The sequence below is a fragment of the Watersipora subatra genome, chromosome 10 (assembly GCF_963576615.1).
Source record: "Watersipora subatra chromosome 10, tzWatSuba1.1, whole genome shotgun sequence".
NCBI classification, from domain to species: Eukaryota; Metazoa; Bryozoa; class Gymnolaemata; order Cheilostomatida; family Watersiporidae; genus Watersipora; species Watersipora subatra.
The window spans coordinates 7,172,077-7,191,053 of NC_088717.1; the positions used below are offsets into that span (position 1 = coordinate 7,172,077).

An 18,977-nucleotide genomic window follows, 5' to 3' on the forward strand; every position below is an offset into this window, starting at 1 on the left:
GTTTTGGCATTGCTTCACATATATATAGAATGTTTTTTATATTTGTATGATCTGAAGAAGTATACAGAAATAACACAAAACAATAAAGAAAAGTTCAGTTCATTGCGTTGAACAATCGATTAATTATTGAATGTGTTTGTAAATATTTGTACCTACAATTTGCTAACAGCACATTCCAATATGAATTTATTTTTAAAGAACTGAAAGCCTACAATTTAATGAATAGCCAAAAATGACTTTGTGGTTGATTTCTTCACTGGCTGTTTCTTGGTGGCTCGAGAGAGCTCATTCTTGCACGTTGTTTATACTGAAAATACCGAAAATTTACCAACTGGAGATAACTGTACTACCGGACCTTTTATTTGCGTGTAAAAATCAGATTAGAGTGTACTGACAATAGAGTTATCTTCCCCTAGAGTGATAACAACCCGAGCGTTTCCGGTGCCAACAAGGAGCGTTTAGGCCACGCCCCTTTATTGTGCTAGTCAATCGTAGTGATTGACTAGATCAATAACATCAGCCATGAGAATGGTTAAACAAGGATCATGAATTTCCGCAATTAAGATAGCAATTAATGCTCATATTAAAGAAATGATGATTATAGTTTATTACTCTAATAGTCTAATATATGCTTATTATTTAAAGCAATTCCATACCTACATGACTTGCAAAGGCACTGAATAGATAGTGTTACGTAAGTGAGTTAATGCAATCAGTTACTCATAGATAAGATAGATAGTCATACTGGAGTTGTATTACATTGGTGTTATGGTAAGCTAATCGACCGCCATCAATTATGAACTGTACTATCGGCGTTGCCCGAGTAATAAAAAAGTCTTTGGACAGAAAATTTATTTTTATATAACATACCGTATACAACATTTACCATTCTAACTTTTTAAACTTTATATCATGAGAAAATATTTTTAAGCACTTCAAATGGATTAAGAGAAAAGAGAAAGCACCCGTGAAAATTTTCAAGCTTTTTCAAACAACTACAACTTTTAAATTTCATATCATGAAAGAAGTTTGTTGTTGAAATAAATTAGGAAGAAAAATAAAACTGTAAATGGGTTTAAATGTAAATGTGAAATAATTAGCAAGTAATGGCTAAATATAATCTGTTGTGCTATGATTACAATAAAAAATTATTTAATAAATAAGGTAATAAAAAAGTCTATTTTATTTTTATACAATTATAATTTAGTATAAATAAGTATAATTTATTTTTATTTAACATATAACAGCATTTGCCACTCTAACTTTCAAAGCCTTTGCTTGCTTACATCAAGCAAGGATGTCCACTAACCAGTGGACATCCTTGCTTCAAGATAGTCTATGTATTTGATTGATATGTATCTAATATTACATGCAAGGGCTGGTTGTGGACTGTGGTGTCAATGAATCACTCTATCACCATACAATGTCAATACTTTCAGTTGATGGCAGTCGATTAGCTTCCCATCACACCAATGTAATACAACCCCAGTATGACTATCTATCTTATCTATGAGTAACTGTTTGCATTAACTCACTTACTTAACAATATCTATTCAGTGCCTTTGCAAGTCATGTAGGTATTGAATTGCTTTAAATAATAAGCATATATAAGAGTAATAAACTACATGTATAATCATCATTTCTTTAATATGAGCATTAATTACTATCTTAACTGCGGAAATTCATGATCATTGTTCAACCATTCTCATGGCTGATGTTATTGATCTAGTCAATCACTACGATTGACTAGCACAAAAAAGGGGCGTGGCCTAAACGCTCCTTGTTGGTACCGGAAACGCTTGTGTTGTTGAAGGCACTGTTGTAACTCTAGGAGAAGATAACTCTATGGTACTGACCCACAACCTATGGTATCTGCGGTCTGAATAGTTTTACTGCTACTTCTCTGGACAACTGTCACTTACTCAGAGCACACCGTACATGAGTTTATTAATTTTTGTCGGTTGCCCGAGATCTGGGGCTTGAGGCACCTGTGAGTGTTCTATCTTAATAAAGAGTCTGCTTGTTTGTGGCTGCCAGATCAACTGTTTCATTGTACAATTTCATCTTCTACAGGATGATTCATTGCTAGAACCTCTAGAGGGCGCTGTTAGTGGGTTCAACTTCAGCCGGCTAGGAGTCCGTTATCCTGAGCTGAGAAAGGAGCTTCAGGCCTACAAAAGTGCACTGAGTGAGAGCAGCAATGAACTGAAACCGCTTAAAGCCTGGCAGATACAAGGTCAGTCAACGTTGCTGCTTTGCCTTAAGCTGTGTTCATACCAGCCAATTGTTTGGACGATTTGGCCCACTGGCCGAGAATCACCTTGCATGAAGAAGGCAAATGAACCCGAAACTGGTTTGGTCCAAGGAGAAATTTTATCGGGCTGTCCCTAAATGGTGGACGATTTGAGACCGATTTTCAATTTGAGTAATCAATAAAATCACTCTTCACAGCCAATCACACATTGCCATTTAAAGGGAACACCATATTTTTTTTCACATTTGGGTACGTTTTTGCTATGGGGTTCGAGCATGAGTAATAGTTCTGTTAATAGCGCCCTAAAGAAGGCTATTAACAGAATTACTGCTCACATTCAATTATTATAGCAACGGCATAATACTTGAAGTATCGGCTTCAACTATTATGTCATCGCTGTAACAATTGAAGTTGACAATTGATGCTGTCAGTCAAAGATTGTCTTACAGTTCTCTATAGTTATTCATTATTAGTGATGAATTGGGCAGCGCAAAATAATGGCTAAAGTTGTTAACAACATCCACGATAAACTTTACAGGAAACAGTCAACAAAATGTGATTCTTAACTCACTAAAAATATATCAGCTAAAGTTATCTGACCCTGAAAATAAAAATCGCAAAATCGCCCATTCTCAGTTCAAACTCATCTCGGTATGAACGGAAAAAATCGGGTTGATAGCTCTCGTAGAATCGTCAGAGATCAGGCACAAAAACTCAGTTTGCAAATCGGTTGGTATGATCGCAGCTCTATGCCCAAACACGAGCACCAAACTTCAACTAAACCAAGGATGAATAGAATTGTTAGTTTTGTGTGGGTGGTCACACCAAAGCCTCTCTTTGTTGGTTCAGCCAATAATAATGCCATCTATATTCTGATCGAGTCCGATCATTTTTACTTTTCTGTGAACAATTGACCAATACATAGACCTGGTTTCACCTAATAGGGAAGCAACAAACGGGTATAACTACCCGATCGTATTGATCCTCTACCTTGACGATTTTATGAAACCAATTATCGCTTGCACGCCACGGAACCCATTTTTTCGACCCAAACAAATTTCATCGCGAGGTTTCGTCTTAGGTTTTGTTGAAGATTTGTGTTTGCCCTAACCAGGTATTAAAGCCTTGATTAGGCTGACCAGGTTGCTGTAAGACCAAGATCTCGTCTGTGAAAATGAATATTGTCTGGGATGATGGCATTTCTTCCCTAGCTTACTACGTTTGTGGTTTAGTATCATAGGCTATTAACGCTTTGAAGCCTGATCTTGTATATAGAAGCAGGGCCGCTGATACTAGAGTATAATTATTAACAACTTTTCATCTCCTGTGAAAGTACTTAAAAAAGCAAAACTCCTTTTGAACTAAATACCATTTTGAAGCTCCAAGCTTGTAGAACCCACAGAAAAAAACAGAAATCAAATACAGTAAATAATTCTTTTTTATACTTGAAAAAGCGATGTTTTAGAGGTAACTTGAGAAAGATGATGATTGCAGTAAACCTAGTCTGATAGAGTATGTATATTTATTAACTATTATGAATAGAAAAACTTATAGTTTTAGTGTAGAGCTCCTGGTGTTGAGGAGAAAAAACTTTTTAGTTTTGTCTAGGTTTTATCCTTCATTACTAAGAATTTCAATGAGTATGTCACTAGAAAATAATGTTCTGTCTGCCATTTTTCATTTCTCTGTCGGTTAGAGAAGCACTCGGTATTTAGACTATATCTCAAGAACTAACAATCAACTCAACTTAAAACTTAGGAATCATACTGAAAATGTGAGTTATACTGAAACTACACACCCAGCGAACAGAATTTCATAATGCTACGCAGAAAAACAAAATGAAACTTTGCAGGCGAGTTTACTAGGGTACAGCATCAAGTGGGAGACAATTCCACAAATTATCTCATGCCCAGACATCCAAGTGTCAAAACCCTGTCTATACATTCTTTTTACTTATTTTCAAGTTTGTGCCTGTAGCCATAGTTCTTATGAAGCAGCATAGCTGAGGTTTCTAACAGTTTTATGATATGCACTAGCTCTGCAGTTTATAAGATAATAATGTGATACAGCACAAACTTTAGCGCTTCACTGACACTGTTACTTTAAATAATAGCATGGGCTGAGTTAGCGAGCTCCAAACTAAACACGCTAGCGAGCAGCCAAATAATGGTGCGTTTACACTGGCCGACACCGACTCCGATTAGGTGCCAATACCCCGACTCAGACAGGTACCTCCGACATTTCACGTATGGGTGCCGACACCGACTCCCACTTTACATTGCAACGATCAAACGATTTTTGTCGGTACCAACAGCCAATCACAGCGTTTCACCGTTCTGACCTTCACCCGACCACGCGAAGACGAGTACACATAAAAATCAACGCGCTTGATGTGGAAAATTATATACTAGTACTACACTACTACTACTGCTCCTACTACTACTGCTGCTAGAAGCAACTACTGAATGCCAAGCAATGAATGAATGATGAGGCAATGAAAATCCGAGCAAAGAACTGTACTACAGTTCTTTCGTCCGAGTAATTACAATAAATAAAATGAATAATGAAGAAGATTGAATGGTGAATGTATATTTGTGGTAGTAGTAGTGTGATGGACGCCGGGCCAACACTTTACACTTCTTGTAATTATTTGTTTGTATATATTTTATATGTCTGTAAATATTTTATTATATGCGTTGTCCTTTTTATTCTCTCTTTATTGCCTTTTTATTGTTGACCTTGTTACTCGTTATGCTATCAATTGTCGTCGTTTATGTTGTCATATCAACGCACTAGCGGGCCTAATTATTGGCCATTTTAACATTGCTAGCCGGTGTTCTCAGTCGGTCCCGTTAGCCGGAACAGGCAATTTTATTGTATATAAGGGAGCAACGCTCACTTAGTAGACAGAGTAAATGGCCGTACGCTCCTCAGCTAGTGAATTTCCTTCGCTAATAAAACATTGAATGAAATCACACGCAATTTATTTCTGTATGACATAATCTAAATCGTGCCAAGTAAGGGCCGGCAAATTTCTTTACAGTTGTATTTACAGTAGTACTAGTAGTAGAACTAGTAGTAGTCGTACAACTGGCTATTCACTTTTAATTAATTTAAATTAAAGAAAAAAACTTGATTTTTTGGTACTCTCGCGTTCACATCGTTGCTAGCCATGCTGGTTCACTATTAAAAAGAGAACGAGGGAAAGTTTAATGACAGTCTTCTAGCCTCTCATTAAACCTAGCCCTTTCGTTTCATAAACTTAGCACTGTCATTAAAGCCTAGGCTCATTTAACCAGAGGCTCCTAGCTTCTGATTGGCTGATGAGCGTCCGATTTGTCGGTGCAACCGGGCACTGCTAGGTAGCTCCGACACCGACTTTTAGATCGGTGCCGACACCGATTTTTCTGTTCACACCTACCGACACCGACTCATCAAATTTGTCTGAGCACATCAAAATCGGTGACAAAATCGGCCAGTGTAAACGCACCATAAAAACAACAAGTTTCATTTGGTGCTATGTCGCTGTCTTGCCACAATTACTGTGGCAGTGTTGGTACCTTACATTAAAAAGAATAGCAGCGCTTTCCTTTGCTTCTTTGGTTACAAGGGTATTTTTTCGGCGTCCACTTGCCGGCTCGTTTGCAATCATGGCTGAATATACAACTCTATAGTCATTTAGGCTATCAGCCAAGGCAATTTATCTTGCAAGTTCGTGAGCACCTTCTTTCAGATGGATGAAACTTTCCCTACAGGGTATTTTGAGGGTGCTGATTATGAATCTGATGAGTGACTCAACATATAATTCCCAGGTCTATGTCAAATTAATGAAACAAATTTCATGAATAAGGAGTTGTCTTCTCTCAAAAACGATCGTTTTTATCGGTAAATTTTTCTTCTTAACCAATCAGATTTCATTCTATAATTGGGACAGGTCAGCCGAGTCAAGCTATCACATTACAGAACTGTAAGCATGACGATATTCGTCTGTGTTGTTTGTTTGTGATGGCTTATGTGGCTCACTTTGAAAGCACCAAAGGTGCCTTAATTAATTTAACTGACTATTCAGCCTCAGTGCTACATAATTCTGTCCACCAATGGATAGAACTTAACAAAGAACCTGAGAAGACTGTGTGTGCTAGACTAAAAGAAGAAGATTTATTGGTGGTTGGAGCAACTATCCACAAGAATTGCTACTCCAGATTAGTTAATAAAAGCAAGCTTGAGAAAGCAAAGAGGAACTACTCAGAGGTAATTTTAAGTAGCACTACCCAATCCTGCCGAGATCCTGTCATGTTGTGTGTCAGGTTCTCAGTGTATCTCTTTCATTCACTTTCACACAGAGTACAGACAAACTCATTGCAGTTAAGTGCTTGAGAAGTTAGATTAAAAGAGATAAAAAATTATATCCACTTTTCCAGCACTGATTGGGTTACCCTCCCAGTAAGTTTGATTTGGCTTGTGAATGCATTTTATGTCCCTGTTTTGTCATGTGGTCTGAAAAATTATCTTTCTTTTTTACCACAGTTGTCAGTGGCAGATGACCCAGGAGACATTTCCGTATTCCCTCCGCCAAAGAAAACATTAAGATCAGCAAGTAACGTGAAGCTGTCCACAAGTAAGCCTGTATTGGAAAAAGTATGTGTGATCTGCGGGAAACGCACCAGATACTTGTCTGTAAAATCGAAGACAGTACTTCACAAACTCATGCGAGCTGAAACTGTTCATGCAGGTGAGTTATTTGGGCTATGATTAGAAATAGTCATGAAAAACAGACTGCACTCAGAAGTTTAGCAAGGTTGTGTTTTCCCATAGCATGGATTATAAATTCAAAACATTGTAGCCTACTGTTACACAAAGACATGTCATATGCTTTCTGCTCTGTAGGTGGTCTAAAGAATGCAGCAAGACAGAAGCAAGATAACCGCATACTTATGCACTTTGTCAAAGATCCTATTGCTTCAGAGATGCATTATCACAAGAAATGCCACAGAGATTATACCTACATCTCCGCTACTGAAAGAAAACGGTATGGCAGATTTCACATCACTTATTCAAGCTCAATAAAATGCGCATGACAAAGTTTAAATTTGGTAAAACTTGAACGATGTTGTATTGATTTTATGTATCATTCCATTCATTTGTTAAGTCTTTTCTTGTAAAATGAATCTATGGTAACCATAAGGTGTTACGTTGTAATATAATTGATAAATATTGTCTTTTAGCATGAAATAAGCATACAGGTAAAGTATATGTCACTGTGTGAGACTAATTGTGTGTTTGCAATGATTGTGAATAACATTAACCTGCTAACAAATCACAATCTATCAGTTTCCATATTTCCCTTCAAATAATGATTTAGAGAACTGTGATTTGGTGCCATTCCTGAGACAATCCAAATATTTGGTGGGCTGTGCTGTGTTGTGGTCTTATTGTTATTATGGGTTAAAGGGTGGTACTGTTCACTGAATATGACTAGCTCGCAAATCATATGATTTAATGTGTTATTGACATCGTAATATAATTCTTACATTCTCTTTTTCTTTGTTTAGCATTGATGCTCAGCAGCATGATATGAGAGAAGGAAGTAATCAGCTGCCTCAAGAATTTTGCTTAGAAATTGAACAGAGACTGATGTCAGAAAATATGTTCATGACTATTAGGGATGTCATTAAACTGTTCAATAAGTACAGTGACACTAAACTTGCAAGGTGAGACCAGAAGTCCATATCCAGTTACATTCAGTAGTAAGCTGATATTTAGATATTTTGTGTGCTTGCCTCGGACTATCTCATGTGTATTTTTCAAAAGTTGCAGGTTTATCAAGTGATGACTGAGAGCCATAGGGGTTTGGGAGGGGAAAATAATTTGCACACAGTTACATTTACAGTTACATTTACTGTTTTAGAAATGGGCAGATCAAATCCAAGCTTGTGCAGAAGTATGATAACCTCATTTTTGAAAAGTCTAAGAGATGCAATGAGAGGGAGATCGTCTACTTTAAAGATGCGAAGATGGGTGATTTGGTGCAGTCAATACTGAGCGACAGCTCCTCTGCGGAGGATTCTGGATCAGAAATAGGTCACAATCCGCCAAATATGACATCTTTATTAGATAGCACTCACATGAATGACATTTCTACCTCGATATCTGAGACCGATCCCAGCATAAGTGACATTCCTACCTCGATATCTGAGACCGATCCCAGCATAAGTGACATTCCTACCTCGATATCTGAGACCGATCCCAGCTTAAGAATAAACTCTCGACACTCAAGCCATGCAAATATCAATGCAATGTCTGGGCAAAATTTCTTGTATGGAGCTTTCGAGTTAATTGATGCTATAAAATCTCACATATATAAGCCGCAATGGCCTCCAAGCAGCCTCAATTTAAATCTAGAATCTGCAGAACAAGCAGTCCCCCCTCTCCTCTACAACTTTCTGTCATCTGTATGTGGATTATCGGACAGAAATGACCTGCCTAATCATTTGGAATTTAACCAGCTGACACAATCATCTCACTCGAAATTGCTGTCAATATGTCAAGACATAATCCATCTAGAAAGTCGTGGTAGGACACAAACACCTAAGTCGTTAGCCCTTGGCTTGACACTGAAACACCGAACAGGATCCTCAGATATTATCAGACTATTGCATTCCTTAGGACACTGTGTCAGTTACGACAGTGTAACTAGGGCTGAGACTGCCATTGCTAAGGATATAGAGGAGAACCCTGTAAAAATTCCGAGACTTTTCTGTAAAGGCAAGCTACTAATACTGGTATATGACAATATCGATTTTACAGAAGAAACTCTCTCTGGGGCCGGCACCACACACCAAATGAATGGCATTATGTTTCAGCAGCACTCACACACAGACTCATTCACTGATCTACCCTATTCCACACCTACTTGTATATCACGCAGACAAAGAACACTAAGGAGCAATCCAGTAGTACTTCAACCATACATCCAAGGCAAACGGGTTGGTGTTCCAGTAACTAGGACAGCAGCAGAAATCACTACAGACCAACAAAAGGAAAATGACCATGTGTTTGAAGAGCTCAAATACATCATAGCCAAATCAAAGTCAAAAAGTCTACTCCCCGGATGGACAGGCTATCAAAAGAATGTAGTGTGTAAAGCAGATGTGTTACTTCAGAAATCAAGTCTTCATTATTTGAAGAACATTGAGGCGCCACCTAATGACATGTCTACTGTTTCCCATGTGTTAAACCAGTGCATTGAAAAAGCCAGTGATTTTGATCTAACGGCAGTGGTAGTGGTCTTTGATCAGGCACTTTACAGCAAAGCCCAGCAAATAAGATGGAAGAATGATCTGTACCAGAAACGCCTTGTCCTTCGGATGGGAGAGTTTCACACTTGCATGGCTTTCATGGGAGCAATTGGTAAAATGTTCAAACTTTCAGGCTTAGAGGATGTGCTCATCGAGGCAGACATAGTTGCACAACGATCTATGCCCAGTGTACTAAATGGACACAACTACAATCGCTCCATTCGTGCCCACAAGGTCATGTACGAGAGTCTATCACGGCTACTTCTACAAAGCTTTAGTGAAACCTTAGATGAGCTGTCCGCACAGACATACAGAGATCTAGCTGAGTTAGTGATCAACGGTAACCATCGAGCTTTCTGTCCTCCCCAATTACTTGAAGTTTATGAACTGTTTAAAAACTATGTTACCACCAAAAGCCAAGAATCTCCCATGTTTGCCTACTGGTATGCATACATTCAAGCAATTCAGTTACTCTTGATGTTTGTTAGAGCTATTCGTGAATCAGACTGGGATGCACATGTGCAAGCCTTCAGATTGATGTTACCATTCTTCTTCTCACTTGATCGACCAAACTATGCAAGGTTGGTACATGTACCTGTCAATTGGAGCTCTGGTTATGATTACAACTGAAAATATATAAATTTTCATTTGACTAATCCCTCACTTTTGACTCATATTTTTATCGCTTTATCATTCAGCAGGCAGAAACTATGATAGCTAGAACCCAGTTGAAACAAAGTGTTCCAGCAATTTCATTTGATAGCTACAAAATATGAGATCTATATTACTCCTTTTTTGGTTTTCTTATAGATATGGGACAGCATACTGGCATGAGATGGTGCAACCTCCTGCAACTCATCCTGAGATATACCAGGCACTCTGTGAGACTGGGTCTTGGACACTCCAGCGTAGTGACTGTCTGGCTTTCAGCAGCATATCCGCTGACCAGGGAATTGAGCAGACAGTGAATAGAGATACGAAGACTACTGGTGGCTTGAAGGGAGTGACTTTAAAAAGGGGTAAGTATCACTATAAGGTAAAATTATGTTAATGTTATGAAATGGCTGAAGGAAACACAAGTGTTGGTAGTTGTCTGTTCACCTGCAGTATTTTTACCTGAGCTTCTTAGTTTCTTAATCTAAGCAGATGTATGTACACAGTTCAAACAGTAAATAAATTGAAAGCAAGGACTCATAGTTCGTTAGAAATTTACATTGTGCTCCTACATGTATGTAGCCATTATGATAAATATGTTCCTGTCTTAAATCATTTAGATGCAATGCAGCGATGGTATCAAACTCAGTCAGAGAGGGCTGCCATTTCCGGTGAATGTGAACGAATGGGGAACATGCAAACCTTAGGAACTGTTCATTCAGAACTCACAGAGCAGAGGTAAACTTCACATAAGCAAATTACACACCCTTGAGATTCGCTACCTGCCAAAGATTGATATTTGGTGTTGCATGTTTGCAAATTATCGAAATCGCATACATTAACAACTCTCTGATGCCACATCAGACCAACAAGCGCTAGGTTTCTACACCCATGAAAAGCTCAAGAGCCTAGTATTGCAAAAATCAATTTGAATTTTAATCTTATGAAATAACCTGCCTTTGAATCTTCATTGAGCCAATTCAGAAAGAAAAAAAATTGAAATTATATCATGGGTGAATAATTTTATTATTTTTTTTTTTACCAGGATGAAGAAAGATGAATCTGACATACAGAAAGTGATCACTACTATCAAGGCATTCATCAATCCTTTTAAGCATGACGGCAAGGATCTTATCAGTCTTATGTCTGGCTATGTCGCCCCTGCTAAAGTTTTGAAAGATCTCCTGAGCGTCCAGACTGTGGGTGAGACAAAATTGAAAGATTTTGTGGAACAAAGAATACAGACGGGCTCAGTGGATTTTTTCACTTCTATTAAGGCATCTAAGCTCTCTACTTTTCTTCAACCCAACAAAAGGAAAACCTCTCAGCAAGCAAAAGCTGCCATGCATGCCAGTGACAGGTCCCTGTTTGCCAGACTTCTGATAATCAGCAAATCAAGACCTATTGATCTAGAATCAATTCTATCACATCCGCTCTCTAGTGTTTCAGTGCCACTGGCAGCTGCTGACGGATCAATGTCAAAAACCAACAAGTCAACACTAATGCAAGCTCTTGAAGCTGACTGCAATGACTGCATTATTGAAACTTTAGATGTTGTGGATGCAATCATAATTGATGCTATGGCCATGATCCAGGCTCTGTCAGCCAATGCTATTCCAGCTACCTTTGGGAAACTTGGCGAGGTGATTTTAGACATGCTGATAGCTCGTGGGAAAAAGTACAAAGCAGCTCGAGTTGATTTTGTTATCGACAACTACTACCAGCGTAGCATCAAAGGTGGTGAGAGAAGTAGAAGAGGAGACATCAAGCATCAACATTGCCTGCACATAACCAACAGCGAAGTCAACGTGCCAAAAGATTGGCGCTCCTATCTCAGGTCTAGAAAAAACAAAGAGTCTATGCTGGAGTTTCTGGTGAGCCATTGGAGATCATTAACAAGAGACACAACACTAACATTGTATGCCACCACCAAAACCACATGCGTGAGTCTGATGTTTACACCAAACCAACTACCTATTGCTGAGGAAGTAAGATGCCTAGCCACTGATCACGAGGAGGCCGATACACGTCTTATATTACATGCAGCTCATGCAGGTGGACCTGTGATCATAGAATCGTCAGATACGGACGTAGCTGTTATGGCAATATTCCACTGCAGGAAGGTCAAGTTTCAATGGGCCATCTTAACTGGGACCAGAGAGAAGAGAAGGTTGCTGGATGTCACTAAGATGGCAGGAAAGCTGGGTGATAATGTAGTGGATGCCCTCATCGGAGTTCACGCTTTTTCGGGCTGTGATGCAGTATCCTCATTTGCTGGCAAGGGAAAAAAACACACTACAAACTCATAAAAACAGATGCCAAGTGCCAGCAGGCCATGAATTCACTGGGAAATTTATTCAACACAGATGAGGTGATCAATCTTTGCGAGGCCTATACTTGTCAACTGTATGGCCAGGAAGACGGGTCGGACATAAATCGGCTACGCTATAAAGTATTTATTGCCAAATCTGGTGCGAGCTCATCTCTTCCCCCATGTAAAGAATCTCTAGTAGAACACGTGAAAAGAGCGAATTATGTTGCCAGTATATGGAAGTCTGCAACTGAAGCTTCCATTGATGCACCACCACCAATAAATCATGGATGGACTCTTGAGAATGATGAGGCAGACTATTCTATCAAGTGGCACAGTGGGGTGCTTGCACCAGATAATGTGATACAATCTGTTGTATGCAAATGCAAGAAAACTGGCTGTAGGAGCAACAAATGTGCATGCAAAATTGCCAAGCTACCATGTACTGAGCTCTGTGGTTGCCTTGATTGCCAGAATGCTGAAGACACAGAATCTGATGTAGATGCAAATGAGGACAGTGATGCTGAAAGTGACGTGGAATAACTCAAAATGATACCAGTATTCGTCTGAAGTTATGTGAAGTTTTTTCATTCATGTCAGGTACAGAGTTTCTATTGTAGGCTTGGATATGATAGTAAATATATATTTTGCTATAAATTGTATTTTTATTGCTATTCGGCCCTGAAAATCACATATGTTCATATTTTAGGTGGAGACAATTACCGATTTATATAAAAATTCGGTTTTACAAAGAAATGGGAATCACATCCAGAGTCACTCATCAGATTTGAAATCTACATACTTCAATTAGTATAAATTGAAGGAATCTTCCATCTGAAAGGAGGTGCCCACGAAATCAAAAAACTAAGCACCTTTTTATATCTTGGCTGATAGCCTAATTGGAAGGAACTGTATGCTAATACAATTCAGTTGTGGTTGAAAACAAACCAAGGCGTATCGACCCTCCATATTCTACATGTATATGTCCTTTATGCTATTCACAAAAACTTAGAGGTTGAAGCATCCCTGAGATGAAATGTTGCAATGTGTTGCAAAACATTTGCACTGGCATCAGCCTGGCACCAAATGAATACACTGATGACCTCAAATACAGGCATAAGTTTTTTTCTTGCCATTTGTAGAAATCAATTTGATCACAATGGTTGTATATTTTTTGCATCCGTTTTCAACACTTATTTGTAACATAGTTTTTTAGAATGATGTTAGACCATTTTAGAATGACCCAATTTTTGCTTCAAGCCCAGGACTACTTTTCTGGTGTCTTTAACGTTTATTCTCAAAACCTCTGTTACGATCAGTTAGCCAATCATGACAAAGTGCCAGGCAGAAGCATCAAACCTTCTTTACATACACGAATCGATATTCTTTGAATTGACTGGCATTAGCTGTTAGCATCTGATGTAGCGTTAATTCATGTGATTTTGCCCTTGAGTTCACCCGATATTTTTTCAATGCGCTTGAGCCTTGAGGGTGGCTGGCGGCAGATAGATTTAGACATTGAGATAGAGACCACAAATGTTGTAATGGGAATAGCTGTATTTGTCTTTTTATTGTAATTCACACGGCTAATTCACAGGACTGGTGCAATGCAAGATTGGGTTCCGGCAGATATCTTAGAGTCAGCCCCGGCCTTAGCGTTTTGCATCACAACAGTAATGTTTTCCCTGTACGCATTTAGATTAGGAAGTACACAATATTTTATAGTTTATTTTTGCATGATTACTCAGTGAGACAGGTGCTCTGAAATGAGTTAAATAAGCATAAATTATAAGCTCACGCTTTGCAATCAAATATAGGGTGGCCTCATCCTTCCTCATGCGTAAGCTTTGTCAAGCGTTGTTTTATGTGAGGCAGGGATGTACCCAGCTCGAAGTGTCTAGCCATTTTTAGCCAAGATTATAGCGAGTTTATTTTGGGTCGGTCCCCTGAAAGTTAGAAATTAGCAAAAATAGCTGCAGGGAGTTGCAATTTGTAAGCCTAGTTGCCATATCGATTGCGAGACCCCAGCGGTAATCTTGCGTAGCAAAACACTTGCGATGCTAGGCCCGGCGGCTTCTGTTCACATAAAGCTTCATCGCTGATAATCGCATAAAAAATGGTCACTCGCCATGCCGTTTCGATAATGATGACTTTCACTTTTACAGTAAATTTTGGGAAGGTTTTGCCTGCGTCTCTTCGCGAAAGTTGAACACTGCTGAACTCTTGCGTTGACCGCTGACAACTACTCGGCGTGTAGGTTCACATTTTACAGCTGATAGCCTTGTGGTGCTATCTTCGGTGCTTGCGGCGTATATGAGAACCAGGCTTTACTGTTTCATGCTAAGAAATAACATCAAGGTTGAACCAAGTTTATTAGATGGTTCACCTGAGGAGCAGTGCAAACTCTGTTGTTAGGTTTAGTAGTGAATAAGTATTAACATGCCTTTAAAGGTTTCTTAGTTGTTTTTAATATACCGTAGCTGTAGCGTTTTCATGTAGCGGTTATGTAGACCAACAAACAAAAAATTTGTTATGGTAGCCGGGTGTATCATCAGCTGAGGGAAGCAGGATGTTTGGCCTTCATATAATGCTACTAATCAAACTCGTTCATTGAGAGTTCAGGGCTTTTTATATGTGCAGACAGAACTCTAACCATGAATAAACAGACAACCACTTGTTAATAACTGAAAGGTATGAGCAGACAACTACTTATTAATAGCTGAATGATTTGGGTGGTCAATAGTATGCTAAAACCTGAGAGATATGGGTCAATGCCAACATGCTAATAAATGCATTATTTGAATATACAACTACATGCATGTGTAAATAGTTGAATAATAGAAATGTTAACTAACATGTGTTAACAGATGAAGGATACGGGTAGGCATCCTTACATGCCAATGGTTGTTTAATGCCTATAGAACATGGCTCTAAAGGTTGGTTCACTCGACGTTGATTCCACTATACTTCGTTGTTTGACGATGATAACGATGTACACACTATCACAAACTCATTCGCGTTTGCATCAGTGACGTAGTGTTCTCATTTTCCTTTTTAGATTTCCACAAAGAAACTTCTTTGTTTTCGCATGACTGAAATCAAATACATGTACTAGTCCCGCAGCACCAGTCATACACAGAAATAAATTAATCACGCTATCGGCGACCGCGAATTACCATCGCCGAAATGTTTCAGATTTAAAAGTCGTCGATGCTTGGCGAAATATCAGAAAAGTTTGACAGCTGCAAACTTTCTCGGCGTGTCCACGTTGCTTCGCTGATGCCATCGGTTTACGGTTCACATAATCGACGATGAACACTAATAAGAAAGCGTGGACATACGGCGATATGGTGTGAACCAGCCTTAAGCCTTTTTATTTTATGATAGGTGTAGGCAACTCTCTGTACTAATAGTTGTAGGTGGTATTTCTGTGAGCAATTCAGCATACGAATGAGAATCCTATGCCGACACACTTGTTATAAGCTAAGGTCAAGGACAATGGTTCAACGTAGTCATAAGTTGTGGAGAATCAGACTAAAACTCGAATGAGTGAACTAGGTTGTGGGATTCCCAGTAACCTAAATCTGTTGCAATGATCTTTTTGTTTTAGCATGCAAAATTAGTATGAACGACATCTTCTGTAAAGGCTACAAATCTAACAAGACCGATATCATAAATAATCATAAATTTTAAAAGCCCTTCAAAGTTGCTAAAATGTCATTTACTTTTTGTTCATTGCATAAATTGAATGATGACAGTAAACTCTGGTCATTCTATGGAATTTTCCAGTAACTGTGTAACAACTAACACTAACACTAACAACTAACTACCTCGAGTTGAGTACTGGCAAAGTGAGCCAAATACATCCCGTGGAAAAAGTAGATCCATTATTTATTGGTCGTCTTTTGGTTCCTTCTGTGCATCGTGTTTGACTGTTTGGTCTCGTTCTTCTCAGATCTACCCAATAACTATAGAGTTAGTTCAAATGTTGAACATTCATAGTTTTGTTAGTCAGTTGTCAAATCATTTATATATTGCTATTTATCATGTTGATTGATAATTACTTTCATCCAAGGTATAGAGCTTTTATTATTTTTGTTACAACTATCGTTTCACATTTTAGACTTGAGCTTTCAGGCAGCGCAGAAAGCAGTGGACTCTAGCGATGCATCTTTAGCGCAATTAGAGGTCCTAAAAGATATCAGCCAAAACTTTCCGTCTCTCACCTCGTCTCTCGCTAAAGTCCAAATACGAGACTCCTTCCGAAAATCAGTTCAAAACACTCAAAAGGTCAGTAGTTCTGCCTAGCTCAAGCGTTGTCTCTCCGCAAGGGAGTTATCCACCCAGATCAAATAAAGTTCATAATAATTGTGCCTTTACCAGTGATCTCTCAACTTCATAAACGTCATTGTAACTGTCATCTGAACCTGAATTGTAGCTGTTGAAGACTTCATTTTTCTGCTTTATAACATGCCACATGTAGATTGACAAGTGGCATGTTTTAATGTATTTGTTTTTAAATGTCTAGAGAGCTGTTGGATTTTTTAATCAAATACTTTCCGTGTTAGTAGATGAATGTCTTGTTTTTGTTCTAGATCAATTTGCAGTTATACCGCAAACTTTGATCAGATTTTCAACATGTAACCAATATTTTGACTGAATGGTAGATAATTTGAGACATTTCCTACGCAGCTAGCTCGCCATGTTGCTAGCAAGGTGACCTGTTTATTTCTCACACCATCTGCATAAACAGACCTCTCTTGTCTGCGATTAATAGCAGGGATTAAAGAAGATGGAATGTTTTCCTCATGTCTATGTTATGCTAGTCGTACTTCAGAGATGGGTGTTCGCTCCGAAGGTTTATCATTGCTTCTGTTACAGGAATAGCCATTATTCATCTGGTGTTGATTGTTATCCTTAATAATAAGTACTAAGTGTCATTTGAATGCCCATTCAGAAAGCAGCATGATTTAGGGAACCAGCCACACCGTGTCATATTTACATAATATGTAGGCCTAAATATGACACGGTGTGGCTGGTCAGGACAAGTTAAATATTATTTAACTTGTCCTGACGGTTCATCATCCATCCTATTGATTGGAACACTCCAGGAAGTTGATGGTTGTTTTATAAAAGACGTGCAAATTTTTCTTAGGGTTATCATCGCATTAATTTAGTCTGTTATCCTGGTCACATGGCCTGCTGCAGATCTAACCACTTCGGGTTAATGACTGTAACATATAACTTGGAATGGGCAAGCTGACATAAAGCAATGATAGGGTTGTATCACTCTGGAGTGTTAATCGCTGCTAGGGTTGCGTGCGTTACAGAAACTTGAGCAATATGCCATAGGAAGTGGTGACTCTGCCCTGCTCATCAATGGCATCACTATGGACATCGACACTGTTGACATGTTCTCTCTCTATGACATTATCAGGGAGGACCTTTCTATCATGGATGAGCTGAGCATGCATGGGCTCGCTGTGAGTTTCCTTCTATCCATGTTATTCTGACAAATTCATGACCTTTGTCTACCAACTACAGTTCAGCAGAGTTACAAATGCTAGATTTCCTGTATTCCTACCCTAGGACACTTATGTATTTGCCTCATTTAACTTTCGCGTTTTCGCGGAGTCATCCTCTCGCAAAAATTTCATGTGCGAAACTAAACTATCATAACGAACGAGGGAAAACGCGAAATTAAATAGCTTTGTTCATTGATAGTTCAAGAAACAAATGGCAACAAGCGATCAAATTGCATTATCGATCTCGCCCACACCATTCTACCTGCGGTTCACAATTACAAACTAGTCCCAAATTGATTTTTTTTTCTTATCGGTGAACTGAACCTGAGGAATCTAATTATGTTTGTTCCACTGCATTTATTTTCACATCACTATATTCTCATCAGAGCTGCGAAATTAAGTTGCAGCGAAATTTTACTTTGCATGCTACTCACGAAACTAAATACTAGCGAAATATAAGTGTCCTAGGGTACATCTAGTTACACTATTGCTAGCTTAATATTCGCTATGTGCAGTTTAGGTGCTGAACCAGTATCTGAAGAATTGAAAATGGGTTATCCATAACTTTAAGCCTCAGAACCTATAAAACTAGTAAATATATCGAGTGTGTTTGGTGCTGCTCAACGCAGCTGATCAGCTACTGACTCAAGTTATTTGACTTATAAATGACCTTTCTGATAAAGATCTGGGTTGGTGTCCTGATATTATGCATATCATAGACCTGCGTCATAGATGAAGAGGCATCTTCAGGCACTGGCTAACTTCTTTTAATTACTGTTCAAATGCTATGGTGCTTGAGATTTATAATCTATACATGTACATATTATAGATAAAGACCTGCATGAGGCTACTCTATGCGTTGTATTGCTTTGTGGCTTACAAGTTCTCGAAAGGCATACATTTATTCTGATCTTTATTGAATAATAAGAAATACA

General features: G+C 38.6%; 1 protein-coding gene across 1 annotated transcript in view; it reads left to right on the plus strand.

Annotated features, from left to right (window-relative positions):
• LOC137406644 (UDP-glucose:glycoprotein glucosyltransferase 1-like) overlaps positions 1-18,977 on the plus strand; it is a 68,858-nt gene that overhangs the window by 22,492 nt on the left and 27,389 nt on the right. Inside the window, exons 7-9 of the mRNA XM_068093248.1 lie at positions 2,074-2,236; positions 16,641-16,807; positions 17,848-18,000. Coding sequence (XP_067949349.1) covers positions 2,074-2,236; positions 16,641-16,807; positions 17,848-18,000 — 483 coding nt within the window. The remainder of the gene's footprint in view (positions 1-2,073; positions 2,237-16,640; positions 16,808-17,847; positions 18,001-18,977) is intronic.